The sequence below is a fragment of the Notolabrus celidotus genome, chromosome 3, assembly GCF_009762535.1.
Source record: "Notolabrus celidotus isolate fNotCel1 chromosome 3, fNotCel1.pri, whole genome shotgun sequence".
In the NCBI taxonomy this organism is placed as follows: Eukaryota; Metazoa; Chordata; class Actinopteri; order Labriformes; family Labridae; genus Notolabrus; species Notolabrus celidotus.
In genome coordinates, this window is record NC_048274.1 from 32,371,442 (window position 1) to 32,385,698 (window position 14,257).

The 14,257-nt window shown below is 41.6% G+C and overlaps 1 protein-coding gene across 2 annotated transcripts in view; it reads right to left on the bottom strand.

Annotated features, from left to right (window-relative positions):
* Window positions 1-3,744: 3,744 nt before the first annotated feature.
* The window catches only part of uacab (uveal autoantigen with coiled-coil domains and ankyrin repeats b), a 54,968-nt gene continuing 44,455 nt past the window's right edge, over window positions 3,745-14,257 (bottom strand). For both annotated transcript variants that reach the window (XM_034679976.1, XM_034679977.1), the window contains 9 exons: window positions 14,077-14,184; window positions 13,684-13,716; window positions 12,335-12,421; window positions 11,625-11,655; window positions 11,477-11,526; window positions 8,519-11,227; window positions 8,086-8,238; window positions 7,643-7,708; window positions 3,745-6,720 (listed from right to left, as the gene is read on the bottom strand). In XM_034679976.1, coding sequence (XP_034535867.1) covers window positions 6,649-6,720; window positions 7,643-7,708; window positions 8,086-8,238; window positions 8,519-11,227; window positions 11,477-11,526; window positions 11,625-11,655; window positions 12,335-12,421; window positions 13,684-13,716; window positions 14,077-14,184 — 3,309 coding nt within the window. In that variant the 3' untranslated portion in view covers window positions 3,745-6,648. The remainder of the gene's footprint in view (window positions 6,721-7,642; window positions 7,709-8,085; window positions 8,239-8,518; window positions 11,228-11,476; window positions 11,527-11,624; window positions 11,656-12,334; window positions 12,422-13,683; window positions 13,717-14,076; window positions 14,185-14,257) is intronic.

Sequence of the window (14,257 nt, forward strand, 5' to 3'; positions counted from 1 at the left end):
CATGTCCTGAGGAGTACAGCTGCACATCTTAAAAAATGTACAAATCTTTTTGTGACTCCAGAGTCAGGTTGCACATTAAATCACATTTAATCCACATCTGGTTATGAGCATTTGCAATTAACACATCACAAAAACCGCCTTAAACAAAATATGAAGAGCAAAACAACTCTTAATCTCTACATGTCGTGCATTCCCACTCATCATGAGGACATTTGACCCCTCAGACAAAGCTCTAACAAGCTGTCAGCTACCCTCAAAACTTACAAGGAGGTTCAGGCATGTCTCTCTTATACTGAGAAAGCATTACAGCTGCTGATGGAGTATACATAATACAACAGAGAGGGAGCCTTTGAGCCATTAATACAAATTAATACATCAATCTCACCTTATAGAAAGTGGAATAACAGACGTGATGAACCGTGTAACACGTGTCTTCATGGCACTGTAGAACAAAACAAAGTTAAAGCATATTCAAAGTTTTCTTCATATCCTGCAGGCCTGCTCTAAAAAAAAGCAGCATGAAGTCAGATAATGGTTTCAAGGGATGTCACAAATGGCTGTGTTGGCGAGGTCAGCAAATGAAGGAGAAATCTGCTTGTGTTGCATTAGAGAGAAGCCTGCTTCCAAACCTCTGTAGGCCCCTCCTCAGGTCTGCCTGAGGCTTGTGGTTGCATTAGCCACCATTAGCATAACTCACCAGAATATCCAGCAGAGTTATTGGTGGTAAAGTTGCATGGTGGGTAATAAAGCTGCCAGGTTTGGCAGAGGAAAGAGAATGTGAGTAATAAGAAAGAAAACATTTCTGGTTCTGCTGCATCAATTTTGATCCTTTGTCTGTTAAACTGTCCATCATGAGGTCTGGATCGGTATGCAGCGTGAAATCTGTGGAGGACTGGAGTATTACAGGATAAAAATTACTAGACAGTCATTTTTGACTCTTGTATATGAAGGAGAGGGAGTCTTTAGATAATCATCAAACAGAGGAGAAAGAGGTAAATAAAGCTATTTCAGATGTCATATAGTCGGAACAATCAGTTCTCATACTGCCTGTTAAACACAGAAAGAAGACCTCTGAGGGTCTGAAAAGCTAACAATGAAGAGCAGCTCCTCCAGGGATTCAGAGCCTCAGAGGTGGTTCACTGCTGTGTGAGATAACAAACATTCGTGACAGCTCAGAGAACATGAAGCAGAGATGTGGGCGTGTTTCTGATGTGTATATAACCACCCGCCTGCTTCCTCAGCCAGTTTACCGCTCACAAGGCATGCGGTGGACGGCCGGGGCTTACTCCAACATAAATAAAGTCTCTGATCCTTCTCAGGATGACGAATTTTATATAGATGGGATTCTTTGTGGCCGGGAAAGGGGTTACAATGGTAAACCAAACAGCCGCAAGTGGATGTATGGGACTGATTAGGAGGCTGGAAATGAGATTAAAGAGAGATCGAGCAACAGATTGAATTGTATTTGCTGTAATTGCTGAGAACAGCTTATTCAGTGCAGACCGCAAGAAAGAGAATCATAAAAGCGAGGAAGGCGGAGGAGTAGTGAGGAGGGACGACTGCCACTTAAAACCAGCAAGCTTTACTCAAAGCAAGCAAACCCAAGACAAGTCTTGTATCAATTAAAGGGTGTGTGTGTGTGTGTGTGTGTGTGTGTGTGTGTGTGTCTGTGTGTGTGTGTGTGTGTGTGTGTGTGTGTGTGTGTGTGCGTGTGCGTGTGTGTGTGTGCGTGCGTGTTTGTGTTTGTGTGTGTGTGTGTGATGTTTGTGTGTGATTTTGTGTGTGTGAATAGAGGATAGGATGAAGGATGGATTAGCACACACTCATAAACTTCAAGTTCTGCTGAAGCTTTTATTAATGATTTTTTTTGTATTAATACTCTAGATTTTATTCAAAGGACGAGTCCACCACATTATAAGTCTTAAATGGAAAATCCCCCTCAGCTCAGAGACTGTGAATGCCAGGAATTTATCCGACATGAGATAACTGAAACAGCCGTGACCTCAGTTCTCAGCATCCTGCTCAAGAGGGCTTTAATGAAAAATAAATCTTATAAGGAGAAAAAGAGCAACAGACAAATCAATAGAGGCACAGGCTCAAAGATAAAAGTGAGCATCATGTGCCAGAGAGCTCCTCGCTCTCATTCCTGGGTTGATTGTACTTAAAGTGAAACCACATGAACTGAGCCTGAACCACAGGGGAAGTAACAGAGTGTGGGGCTCAAACACATCCATGAGCTACAACTTAAAGCCCCTGCTAACTTGAGATTTCACTGTGACATTAAATATTCATGACTTAGTGCACAACAATCAAAACAAAGTTAAGGAAAGCCAGTTGAGCTAATCTGCTTCATCAGATCGTGTAGATGTCGTTTGATCAGATTTGACTGATGTCAGTGAAATCAAAGAAGAAAATCAACCTCACAACTGTCATCAAAGAATGATTAAAATTACTTTCACATCATTCTTGGTGCTCAGAGTTTCTTTGATCACATTTTTCCAGCAGAGCGTCTTCAACCTCAGACTGTAGAGAAATAACAGAGACAGAAACACAAAAAGAAATCTGTAACAAAGTAACCAGAACTGTTGAGACGCTGACTTTTAACTGAGTAAGATTACTCTACAGCACTGCTAGCAGCTCTGTGAGGCGTGACTTACTGCAAAAATCAGCATACTAACGTCCTCTAAAGGTCAACATGAAGATACAACAATAAAAAAATGTTTCTATTCATGTTGAAGTACAATACAACAAGAGCTACCTGAGCTCAAATTTCTTTAAAAATGAATGCTGGTTCTGATTGAAGGGTTCAAAACAGACAGTGTTGAAGTGGTGAGGCTGTTTAGCTGCAGACCAGCAGGGTGACCCCTCTCCACTCATGAAAGCTCCTATAATGAGAACACAAGCATCAAAACTGAACCACTGAACGATGGAAGAAGGTGGTCCAGATAAACACAACAGTGACTTCAATGTATTGACTCTGTCTCCAAATGTACCAGATCGAAATCCAATCAAGCATCTGTGGGATGTACAAAACAATCAAGTCCAATCCATGGAGGCCGCACCTCACACCTTACAAGACTTACAGGATCAGCTGCTAATGTTGATTGTAGGTTATGATCACTTCTTTGTACGATATTGTACGATCTTTGTAAAATATTTTGAGATCACTTTCAGGTGTATGATAACTCTCGCTATTCAAACAATATCACAAATGGTCATCTCACTGGATGGTGGACGGTAGGATGAGAGGTAGCTGTCAGCTGGGCTGCAGTCACAACTTCACTGAGCTGAATGCCAAAGTTAGCAGCTGAAATAGGCTGAGTGACACTGATGATATACTGATGTTACAAGCTGAATGTTCATGTTCTTCTAGGATCATGATAAATTAATGTTTGTAGTTTACAAGTTAGAATATTAATCAGTTTACTGAACAAATAAGAAGTCTGATCTGATAGAGCCACTGGATGAAGAATCAGTGGGTCACAAATTTATAAAAGGAAAACATCTATTCATTTTTTGAATTACACATTCATGAGCAATTAAGTTGATCCTATTGCATCAAATGAATCTTCTTTTAAGTGAAGGCACTTGTTGGTGATGATTGAATGTTTAAAGTTGGAAGTTTGTTAGTAGGATACATCTTCTGATGACTATGAATATCCTCAGCTTCCACATTTCTTCCAATCCACCCATTAACTTTGGTTTCTTTGCTGTGATGAAGACAAATTACACTGAACACAGACATAGTTTTCTATGTTAGGCACTTTTATTGATTTGTATTAGTGATTCACAAACACAAATATTACTGCCAAAGAAAAACAGATTACAGTTTATTTATGAAGAGATTTACCTGGATTTAATTTATAGTCAAAGTTAACTGTTGAGGGAATACAGAAAGTAATATCCCAAAATGATTGTTAATCCCCAGAATCTGCGTTGCAGAATGCACAAGATATTGTTTCCTAAACTATCTGTTTGTGAAAACAGTGTTTTGGCCAAAATATAAAAATAGAGCTGAAAAGATTTTACTTGGTAAAGTGTGTCAGCAGAGAGATATCAACAGGAGTGCTTCAACAACTACTCATTACCACATAAATAAAGGGATCTGTTCTATTTTTTGAATGGCTTCCTACGGTAAATGTTACCCTGAACGTGTTTTGTGCCGTTCTACTTCCAGACCTGCTGAATATCAGAATTCTCACACTGTAGTACAGTAATTAAAGAAGTACAAATCTATGAAAAATATATCAGTGTAAAGGCATGAGAGACTCGCTCAACAATCACAACACCACTACACGACACCATCAAGAGTCACAAAGAGCGGGCTCAGGGGACGCAGCATTTGTTCTATGAGGGCTGCAGAGTTTACCTGCTGCTTTAATCTGATGTTTTAGTGAGTCAAGGTGAGCTGAGACGTTCTTTGTCTTTATTAGGGGTTTGGATTAATTGTAGATATGTAAAGCAGCACTTATAAGCTGATAAAACCCAGTTAATAACTCACCTTTGATATTCTCTCAACAGTCTGTAAGATATTTAATCCTCTGTTGTTGATTAAAGCAGGCAGATATCAGAGCTTCCTAAAACCACGGCTGCTTACCCCTGGTCCACACTGATTATTACATTTTCTATCAACTTGGCCTGCCAAGTCTCACCACTAGAGGACACTCTGGTTTCAACAAAAGGACAACGTGCCACTGCAAACTGTTGGACACAGCACGAGATCTCCACTCCATGCCCCACATGACTCAAATCCAGCACAAAGCATGGCCAGACTTAATGCTCTGTGTGAGCAACACAACAGAGAGCTCTCCAAATCTGTCACATCACTATCTACCGTGTACCAGAACAGCAAAGAGTTGAAGATTAGGATGTTTTTTCCCTCTTTTGATCTTTGGTATTTAGAGAGAATTTTGAAAACAAATGTGCTACTTTGGAGCTCCACAAGATGAAACTGTGCCACTAAGTGACTTCAGTCACAACAAAGTGGCTGAAGTGATGTGAAAGTACAGGTTCAAATTCTTTCATCTCATCTTAAATGTTTGTTTCTCAAGGAGTTTGTGGTCGAATCACTCAGATGTCTCCTAAAGTTTCTGAGATTTAGAGCACAATTTGTTCTTTTTGTTAGTGATGTCCCTGCAGCACAGCAAGGGAACACTGCAAAGGGAATATCACACTGAGGAGGAAGAAACCTTCACAGACCACTTGATATGTCTAATTCATACCTCTGAAGAATGGTATGCTACGGTTGAGTGTATTATTGCACAAGAAGCTCAATGTGCACTGTAGTAGTGTATTTAAGGAAAGGTTCCCAGTGTTTCAAAGTCTGAAACAGAAATCACACTGTAACAGGTTTTGCTTGGTGTAATAGTTCCCGCAGTTCAGACTGGACATGAGAAGGTGCACTCCTTAAATGTTTTCAATGCAAGCGATGGGGGACAAATTAGACGGTCCTCATCTGTACAAAAAACCTTTTACAAAGTTATCTGAAATTCATCAGTTGTTCAGATTAAGAGATATCTCCCTAAGACTCAGTCTGTGGACTACAAAATGTATTCTTCTGTAACAATGATGTCCCTGCAGCTCAACAACGAGGCACTGTCTTAGGACATACAAACACAGAGGGAAATATTCATAAACTAAAGAGGATATGCACTTTGTTTTAACTGCTATACTCACTTCAAGTCATTTTTTAAACAACTCTTGCGGGAGTTAAGAACTGTGGGTTCCCACATCCCTTGCAATGTTGGGATCTGTCATTGTCTGGGAACTATGGTAAGCATAACCTGTGACAGTGTTCTTATTGAGACCTGATCATAACTTGAAGGGGGAATTGAAAAACACCAAACCTGTCTCTGAAGGTCATTTTGAAAACTGAAAGAAGTGAACCTGTTCTTCAAATCGTAGCACACATTGTTCTTAAAAACTAAAAACATGGCCGCTGTGTGAGAGCAGACAGTCCGGAGGGAATGTGGAAAGTGGTCTTTGTTTTCACGTCCAATGTTACATTCCCTCTTAGGACTGAAGGAGATTAAACCCATCACGGGGACCTACATTTCAACACATGACAGATCTCTTGTTACATTGGGTTAAAGCTGCATAGAGATAAACTGATTAGTTTGTTGATTTATAACAGACAGCAGAGATGTAAGAACAGTGTTTCACTCACTGAGCAGCAATACAAATGTTAGAGTTCAGAGTTCAGGAATTGATTTAAAAACATTTAACTTCATTGCATTTGTGCTGTTTCTAATCATGTTGAAATAAGGCAGTGGTACTTTAAATCTACACTTCTTCACTTCTACACAGACGTTCAGATTTTAGAGCAAAGTCCGACCAGAGAAGATGGATTTCAGAGCAGCTGGATTGGAGACACTTTGCCAATACATAAAACACACAAACACTCACACACTCACACACACACACACACACACACACACACACACACACACACACACACACACACACACACACACACACACACACACACACACACACACACACACACACACACACACACACACACACACACACACACACACACACACATTGGGCACCCACAGGGGCCACAGCAGGGACACACTGCAGTGGGAAATGTGATGATGATGAATTGAGTCAGCAGGTAGCATTTTGTTTTGTTGGGTGAAAGCTTCAACACACAAACTCCTGTCTCATGCGGATGATCTGCAGCAAGGCGGCCTGGACGTCCTCATCCATGTGACCCTACGAGACAGAAAGCCAGAGTAGTGAAGTTTATGTTTGTGTTTGATTTGTTTCACAGTAAGCTGTTAATGTTCATGTCACAGGTCGTTCTGTGATTCAGGCCCTAAAAGCTGCCATGCACTTACACCTACATGTTTTATCTCATGTGGGCTGAGTCCCTATCTTGTGCTGTTGTTGTTGAGGGTTTCTGTTACGCTTAATGAACTAGCAGCCTGCTCCCAAAGGATTGCCAACCATTACAGCCATCCATCTGCTTATAACTGCCTCAAATCATCAGCAGGATTCACACTCAATTTTGCAATGTTGGATCGCTGTGATCAGTTAGTTTTAATGTGAACCCAGCGTGCTACACACCCCTCTGATCTGAGTAACCTCCTGTAATGTTGACTGCCAGTGACGCAATGTTGTGCTGCAGCTGTTGTGGCAGAGCCACCATGTGTTAGAGATGATAGAGTTCATAGTTTCACCTCTAAGACTAGTTGGACTCACTGTATTTCTAGCAATAACTATCTGCTGCTAAGGAGATGGTGGGAATTTATAATTAGCCAATTATGAAGCTGAAGGGAAGTTTTAAGAACAGAGTGTACAGATCAGAGGCAGACGTGCTGTGTGGAAACGCCTATGCATGACACAGGGAGTCTTAATTGCTCATCAAAAATACTTGATTAACATGGATCAGAAACAACTATGCTGGGCAAGATGTACTTTTTGAATGAAGTAAGCTTGAAGCAGGTAACAGGCCTGATTCAAGGATCGTTCTATTTAAATGTTTCATGTGAAAGCACATGAAAGGTGTAAGGTGTCAGTGTGAAACTCAACTATTTGAAGAAAGAACATTTGGAAGTGTGATTCCTAAAAAGTTTAGTGTAAGGAGAAAGGTAAGAGATCTCTCACCTTGAAGAGGTTATGAAGTTGAGCTTACCTGTGCTGCACTAAGAAGATGAGTTCGATAAATTGAAACCACCTCTCTGTGTTGCCTCTCAGCATCCTTTTAAAACAGAAGAGACGAAGAAGACAGAAACATTGTCATGAATCGTTTACAACAGAAGAGACGAAGAAGACAGAAACATTGTCATGAATCGTTTACAGTCATAACATGTCCTGAAGAGATTTAGCTACAGGGGTAGAGATACTGATTTTCTTCTGGTGTTTTCACCCGATGGAGGAGGCACACAAACACTGTACGGTCACAGCTGGTACGAACATAACATTTGTGCACTATAATAAAATGAAGCAACTACAGACTCTTACAGTTGTTTTTCATTCACTCAAAAGCAAAAAGTCAATTACTATTAAACAGAATGTGCATATTTCTACATCATTTTCTGTGATTCTTATTTCATTATGTACTGTTTGTCCACTCACAGCCAGCTGTTGCTGTAGGTTCTTGATCTGGGCTTGGAGTGTGTCCATTTGCTGCGTCTGTCTCCTGTTGGGTGCGCTGCTCGTATACGCGAGCTGAGACAGACCATTCAGTGCCTGCTTTAATCGCTCAACTTCCGTCAGCAGCTCTGTGATCTGACACACACACAAAGACATGAATAATAACGCACATACATTTTTGAATGTATTACTACCACAATACATAAATGATAGAAGAATTTCATGCTGGTGTTTTTACTAAGAGTCAGACAGTAATTGTTCTTAATAGTGGATGACATTTAAATTTTCAGTAGATACATTAAGCTAAAGGTAAGCACACATACTTCTTCTGATGAATATTGTTTAAACCAAACTACACATTCTGTTCAATCCATCAACAATTAACAATTCAAATCTAAAGTTATACTCTCCCTACCTTCTTGTCTTTGGCCTCAGTCTGCTGAGCTGATGTCTGAATCCTCCTCTGGAGGTCACAGATGGTACTGAGTGACTCATCATATCTCCCTTTAAGCTCCCTGATCTCCCTCTCGATGGCATGTCCCTTCTCCTGGACAGTCTCCATCTCTGCCCTGGCTCTGCTCTCACCCTCCCTCGCTCGCGTGGCTCCCTGTTGGGCATCCTCGCACTGCTCTGCTAAGCTGAGCAGCTTGTTGCTCAGGTTGGCAGCTTCCTCCTCCAGCTGCTGCTTCTCCTTCTTCAGCTGGTTCATTTGGTCGTCCGCGTAGTGAATCTCCTCGAGAGCCTGTGTGGCTTGAAGGAGCTCAGATTGGAGGGCAGACACGTCTTCGGCTCTCTGGGCATTGTTCTCCTCTTCTTCACGGAGAGCCAGCTGAAGCTTAGTGACTTCAGCCTGCAGGGCGTCCTTGGCTGTGGCTAGTTGTTGCAAAGCAGTCTGATCCTCGCGGCGATCCTGTAGATCTTTTTGTAAAGCACAAACCCTCAGGGCCTCCTCCTGCCGAGCCTCTCTGGCTTTCTTGCAGTCGGTCTGGGCTTGCTGCATGGCATCATTAAGGGCTTTAAGCTCTGTGTCATATGTTGAGATGCGAGTCAACTCTGATTTCAGACGCTCCTGGAGATTTTGGATCTGAGAGTTGCAGAAGACATTCTGGTCCTCAAGATCCTCTTTCTGCAGAGTTACTTCCTTGTGCTGCTGCTCTAAGTTGACCAACTTCTGGGTCAGTTCGTCAAATTTGCTCTTGAACTCGTCCTCCACGTCCTTGTGTTTCTCACTGCTGACCAGTACAGAGTCCAGTCTCTGTTGAACGGATTCCATCTCAACTCGAAGTTTGTCTTTCTCTTGTGTGTTGCTCTCTCCAGCAGACCTCTCTTTGTTATACTTCTCTTCCATTTCTAACAGCTTGGCTGTCAGCTCCTTTACCTGGGCACTGTAAGAGCTCTCTTTCTCCTCAGCTGCTGTCAGTGGAATAAACTTAGACTGGATAGCTTCCTGTATGGTATCAAGCTCTTTCCTCTGGGCCTCCAGTTCTTGTGTAAGTTTGATGTTTTCCTCCTGAACAGACGCATACTTGGTTGATGCTTGATTTTCTCGATCCTCTGCCTCCACCACAGCAACATTCAACTTGTCTATTGCAGATATGTGGTCTTTAATACTAATGTACTCTGTATTCATCTCCAACAGGACTTTTTCCAACTCTTCTTTCAACTTATCATTGCCTTCTTTCACATGCTTTAGTTCTTCCCCACTTTCGCTTCCCTTGGTCTCCAACTTCAACATCTCGGCTTTAACGCTCTCTAGGGTGGAGCTCAACTCCATCTTCACTTGCTCGTGCTGCTGTCTGGGAACATACTCGCCATCCAAGCTCTGTTTCAGAGTCTGGCTCTGTGTGCTCAGCTGTACGCACTCTACCTCTCTGTCGTCACATCTCTTCTGCAAAAGTTCAAGTTTCTTCATCAGGTCGTCATTCTGAGATCTCAGAGCGTCCATGGCGCTCTGCTGCGTCTCACCGGTGCTCTTGAGGCCGCTGAGATTCTCCTGCAGCGAGGCTCTCTCGGTTTGAAGCTGCTGGACTTGTGCCTCTGCTTTTCCGTAACGCTCGCTGGCTTCAACCAGCTTGTCCTCCAGGTCTTCAAGAGCCACCACCATGTTCCTCCGAGCCTCATCGTGGTCTTTCATGGGTATAAGGTCAATCCCAATCCTGTTGTTGAACTCATCCAGCTGCTCTCGTAGGATGTCTCTCTCCTCCTCACTCTCCTCTATCTCTTGAATCAGAGCCTGGCTTTTTGCAGTCAAGTCCATCAGTTTCTTTTTCAGCGAAGCGTTCTGCTCTTCCAGTGCTCCCAGTATCCTCTGCTGCTCCTCAGACGACGCCTTCGATCCCCCCTGTGATGACGGACAGTCTATCTTCCGATGGAGATCAGCGACCTCCTCCAGCACGCGGTCGTAGTCTTCCCTCAGCTCAGCGATCTGCCGTTCTTTCTCATCCACCGCGTTGGTGAGCAGGTTTTTCATGTTGTCAAACTTCTCCGCTGGTACTGTGTTGCCGTGTTTAGTCTGGGCCTCTTTTAATTGAGAGTCCATTTCTAAAAGGGTTTCTGCTAGTTCATCTCTTTCTGCAGTCAGAGCTCCAAGTTCTTGGTTCAGCCTCTCTGCCTCCGCTGCTAGCTGGCTCTCACTCCCTTTGTACTCCTCCAAAGCCTTCTCGCTCTGTTTGAGGCGGTTACGAACACGGCACACTTCAGCTGAAGCGCCTTCGTACTTGGCTTTGATATCCTGCAGCTGGGCACGCAGCTCCTCTGTCCCCTGGCCTCCTAAATGCTCCTTAACAGCGACTACATGAGCTTGGAGCTGCTTGACCTTACACTCAGAATCCAGCATCCTCTTCTGGACGTCTCCCAAGGCTTCCTCCAGTTCTTGCACCTGCTGGTCGGCCTGTTTCTGGATGGTGTCTCGGCTCTGAACCAGCTCCTGGCACTCTCGGTTTTTACGGTTGAGGGCAGATTGAAGCCGGGACGACTCTTCCTCTGCTGCCTGTTGTCTTCTCTTAACCGCCTCAAGTTCATGTCGGAGGGCCTCCGGTTCACCAGAGAGATCCCAGGCTCCAGCAGGTGGACTCCTCTCTGAAGGTCTGGACAGTGAACGAACCATGGCAGCTTTCTGCATCTTCTGCAGAGAAATAGGAAATGCTTATTGATGATGAAACTCACCATAATGACTAAAGAAGTATATTCAGGTTAATCAGGTTGACAAAGCTGATGATGGAGTTATAAATCTCATATTGAAGGGAGCAAGGAAACAGGGAGGATCCAAGTACTGTTTAGAAATGTTAACTTTTGCATGTGCAGGAAAAATCTTCAGACACATATATGAATATTAATTTTTGTATATCACACTATCCCAAAAAATAAAACCTACCTGATCAGAATCCAGGCTGTGAGCTTGTTTAACCAAAGAGTTTTCTTTACCTGCAAGAAAAGCGAAGAAAGAGCTGATATTACTCTCCCGAAGAAATAGAAATCAGCATAGTGTTTGTTTAATTAGAATAAAGTAGATGAGAGCTTACCTTTGATGACTGACTGACCAGAGTAATCTCCCTGTGAGGAAACACAGATGCACAAACCCTTTACAAAAGGTTCTGACTTCACTTCAATTTAATTTATTACAAAAACAACTTTGCAGCATATGCTACAAAACAACAACAATAAACCAAATATCTCCCACACATGATGGGATTCACTTAGAGCAGATACAGTTAGTTTCCAGTTTATTGGGGACATGTAATTTTTAAAGTTTATTACAGCAGTCCTGCTATAAAATGAGATGCTAGGTAGATGTTTCTATTTTGGTCTACCCATTAGTGCCAATAATGGCTCCATGAATAATGTAATACTGTTCAACTTCACTGCAGACTACACTCTCAGAAACAGCAGGATCACAGTCTGTACAACAGATTCAACAGCACTGAACATCAAAACGTATGAATACTGGACTCCTTTATTAGACTGCACTTAGTCTGGCATCCTTGATTAACTTGTAAATCAGTGTGTTTCTGTAATGAAGAGCTTCACTTTATGATTTTTAGATATTAAGCCTTAATTCTGAGGACAAATTGTTAAACACAGCTCGAGTAGCTCTTAAACTTTGGTCTTTCAAATACATAATTATAAAATATATTAATAATTCGGGCCGAGAATAAAGAAACCTTAGCTCCATTCATTTCTGGGGGGTGGGGGGGTTAATGCTTCTAAGTGCAAATCAGACAAGTTGACTGACCAAAGTGCTCCTGAGCTGGACCTTGACGGTCTCCAAGCCTCGAGCTCCATCCTCTTTGGCGCTGAGTAACACCTTCAGATGCTCTTTCTGAATCAACAGAGAGAAAAAGACATTAAAAAAAAAGGGTTTGTGAAGTCAAAGTATGCAGAGATTTTTGGATGAATAAGTGAGTGACTGGATCAAAGCAAACAATGTGAGGTCTGAGTTCACATTGAAGAATATTTGTCTATTCACATTTAACTGTTTACCTATTATGGTAGCCTCACATTTATCACCGAGCTCCTTGAATAAAGGCAGTTTAGTTACATTTACTTGTACAATAATTCATTTTAATATTATTGTTTGTAGATATTAGTGGCAGAAGTGTTAAAGCACTAAAGCACTGTAGAGAACTAAGACTGCTACAAACATGATATTTCACAGATTATGCACGGCGCTAACTTTTGTCTTTTACAATCTTACATCAGTCACCTACTAAATGATTCAGTGCTCTGCAGCTTGTGTTTTTGTCACTACTGCAGATGCTTCAACTTCAACAACACTATGACAGTCTCAAACTGGCTCGGTCGAGGAGTTTTGAATAAAAACATTCTTTATAGTGCTGTATGTACACCAAGAAGCAAACTGTAGCTAATGTTAAAGTTTTAAAGACAAGAGAGGACATTTTCAGAAGAAGGTTTTTCATCCTAATAAAGCCAGGGCAATCCTGAAGCTAACATATCCAAAAAGTTATAAAACTCTGTCTCAGATTCTGAACTATATGGACATATGTTAATACTTTGTCTTTATGTTAAATGTTTCTTATTAGGAAAGCCACACTACAAGCCCTTTAGGATATTTATGGATGCGTTCAGCATGTTTCTTGTCACCAAAGTTAGTGGTTGGTTACTGTTGAATTTATCTCTCAAGTCTGTTTCATCAAGGCTATTGTTATTTGTTTGTCTCGTTCTTTCATATGTGCAATACAATAAATAAATAAATAAATAAACAAACATCTGTTTACTGTTTTTTATGGGTGTGAGTGCCCATAACTAATGTTATGGGCACTCACACCTCAGATGCCTTAATCTTACTTGAAGATGCTTCAACATAACCAGCAGCAGGGAAGACATGTTGCCTGTGTTTCACTCATTTGTATTTTAATCAAACCAAACCTGTGTGTTGCATTGTATTAATTTGTTTATTGATTATTATTGATCTATTTCTGTAAATTATTAAGACTTGAAATGCTTTAGCACTTAACCTTGATTCCTACTGAGGTAAGATAATGTGAAAACGGTGTACTATTCTGAGGAACAAATTTAAGAATCCTGAACGAGTCCCACAAAATACAATAAAATGTTTCCTACCTCTTTTTGAGTGCCTTCCACGGTTATCTTCTCCTGCAGATGAAAAGAAGAATCATTTATGATCAGTAATTAATGACTTAATCAACCTCTCTTAAAAGCACTTTATTCGTATCCTGTTCAGTCTCTTCTGAGAGCCATTAACTTGCCTATTTTTCGTGTTAACTCATCCCTGAACTATTGGTGTCAAACCAAGAGAGTGACTCAGTTCAACTTTTATAATTATATGTGTCAACCAAACCCCTCTAGGACTCTCAGAACTCTCCTCCAGCTCAGAGAAAACCATGTGCTCTGACAACAACAAGCCAGTAAAGGGCATGCATGGCTGGAGGGTTTTATTGAATTGTTTTGCTCTATCCAGCTCAGCAGCTCTTGTTCTGTTGTTGTTTTGTTTACCTGTGTGAGCTGTTGCTGCAGAATGTTGACCTTATCCAGCAGGACTTTCTGCTCCTGTTGGTACTTTCTGAGACTATCCTGCATGGTCTCGTTCTGTCTCTCCAAGTCCTGAAAAATACATGCATGAACAAAAATACAACATTGAAAAACTTAAACCTATCAAAATCCTGTTTTTTTTAAT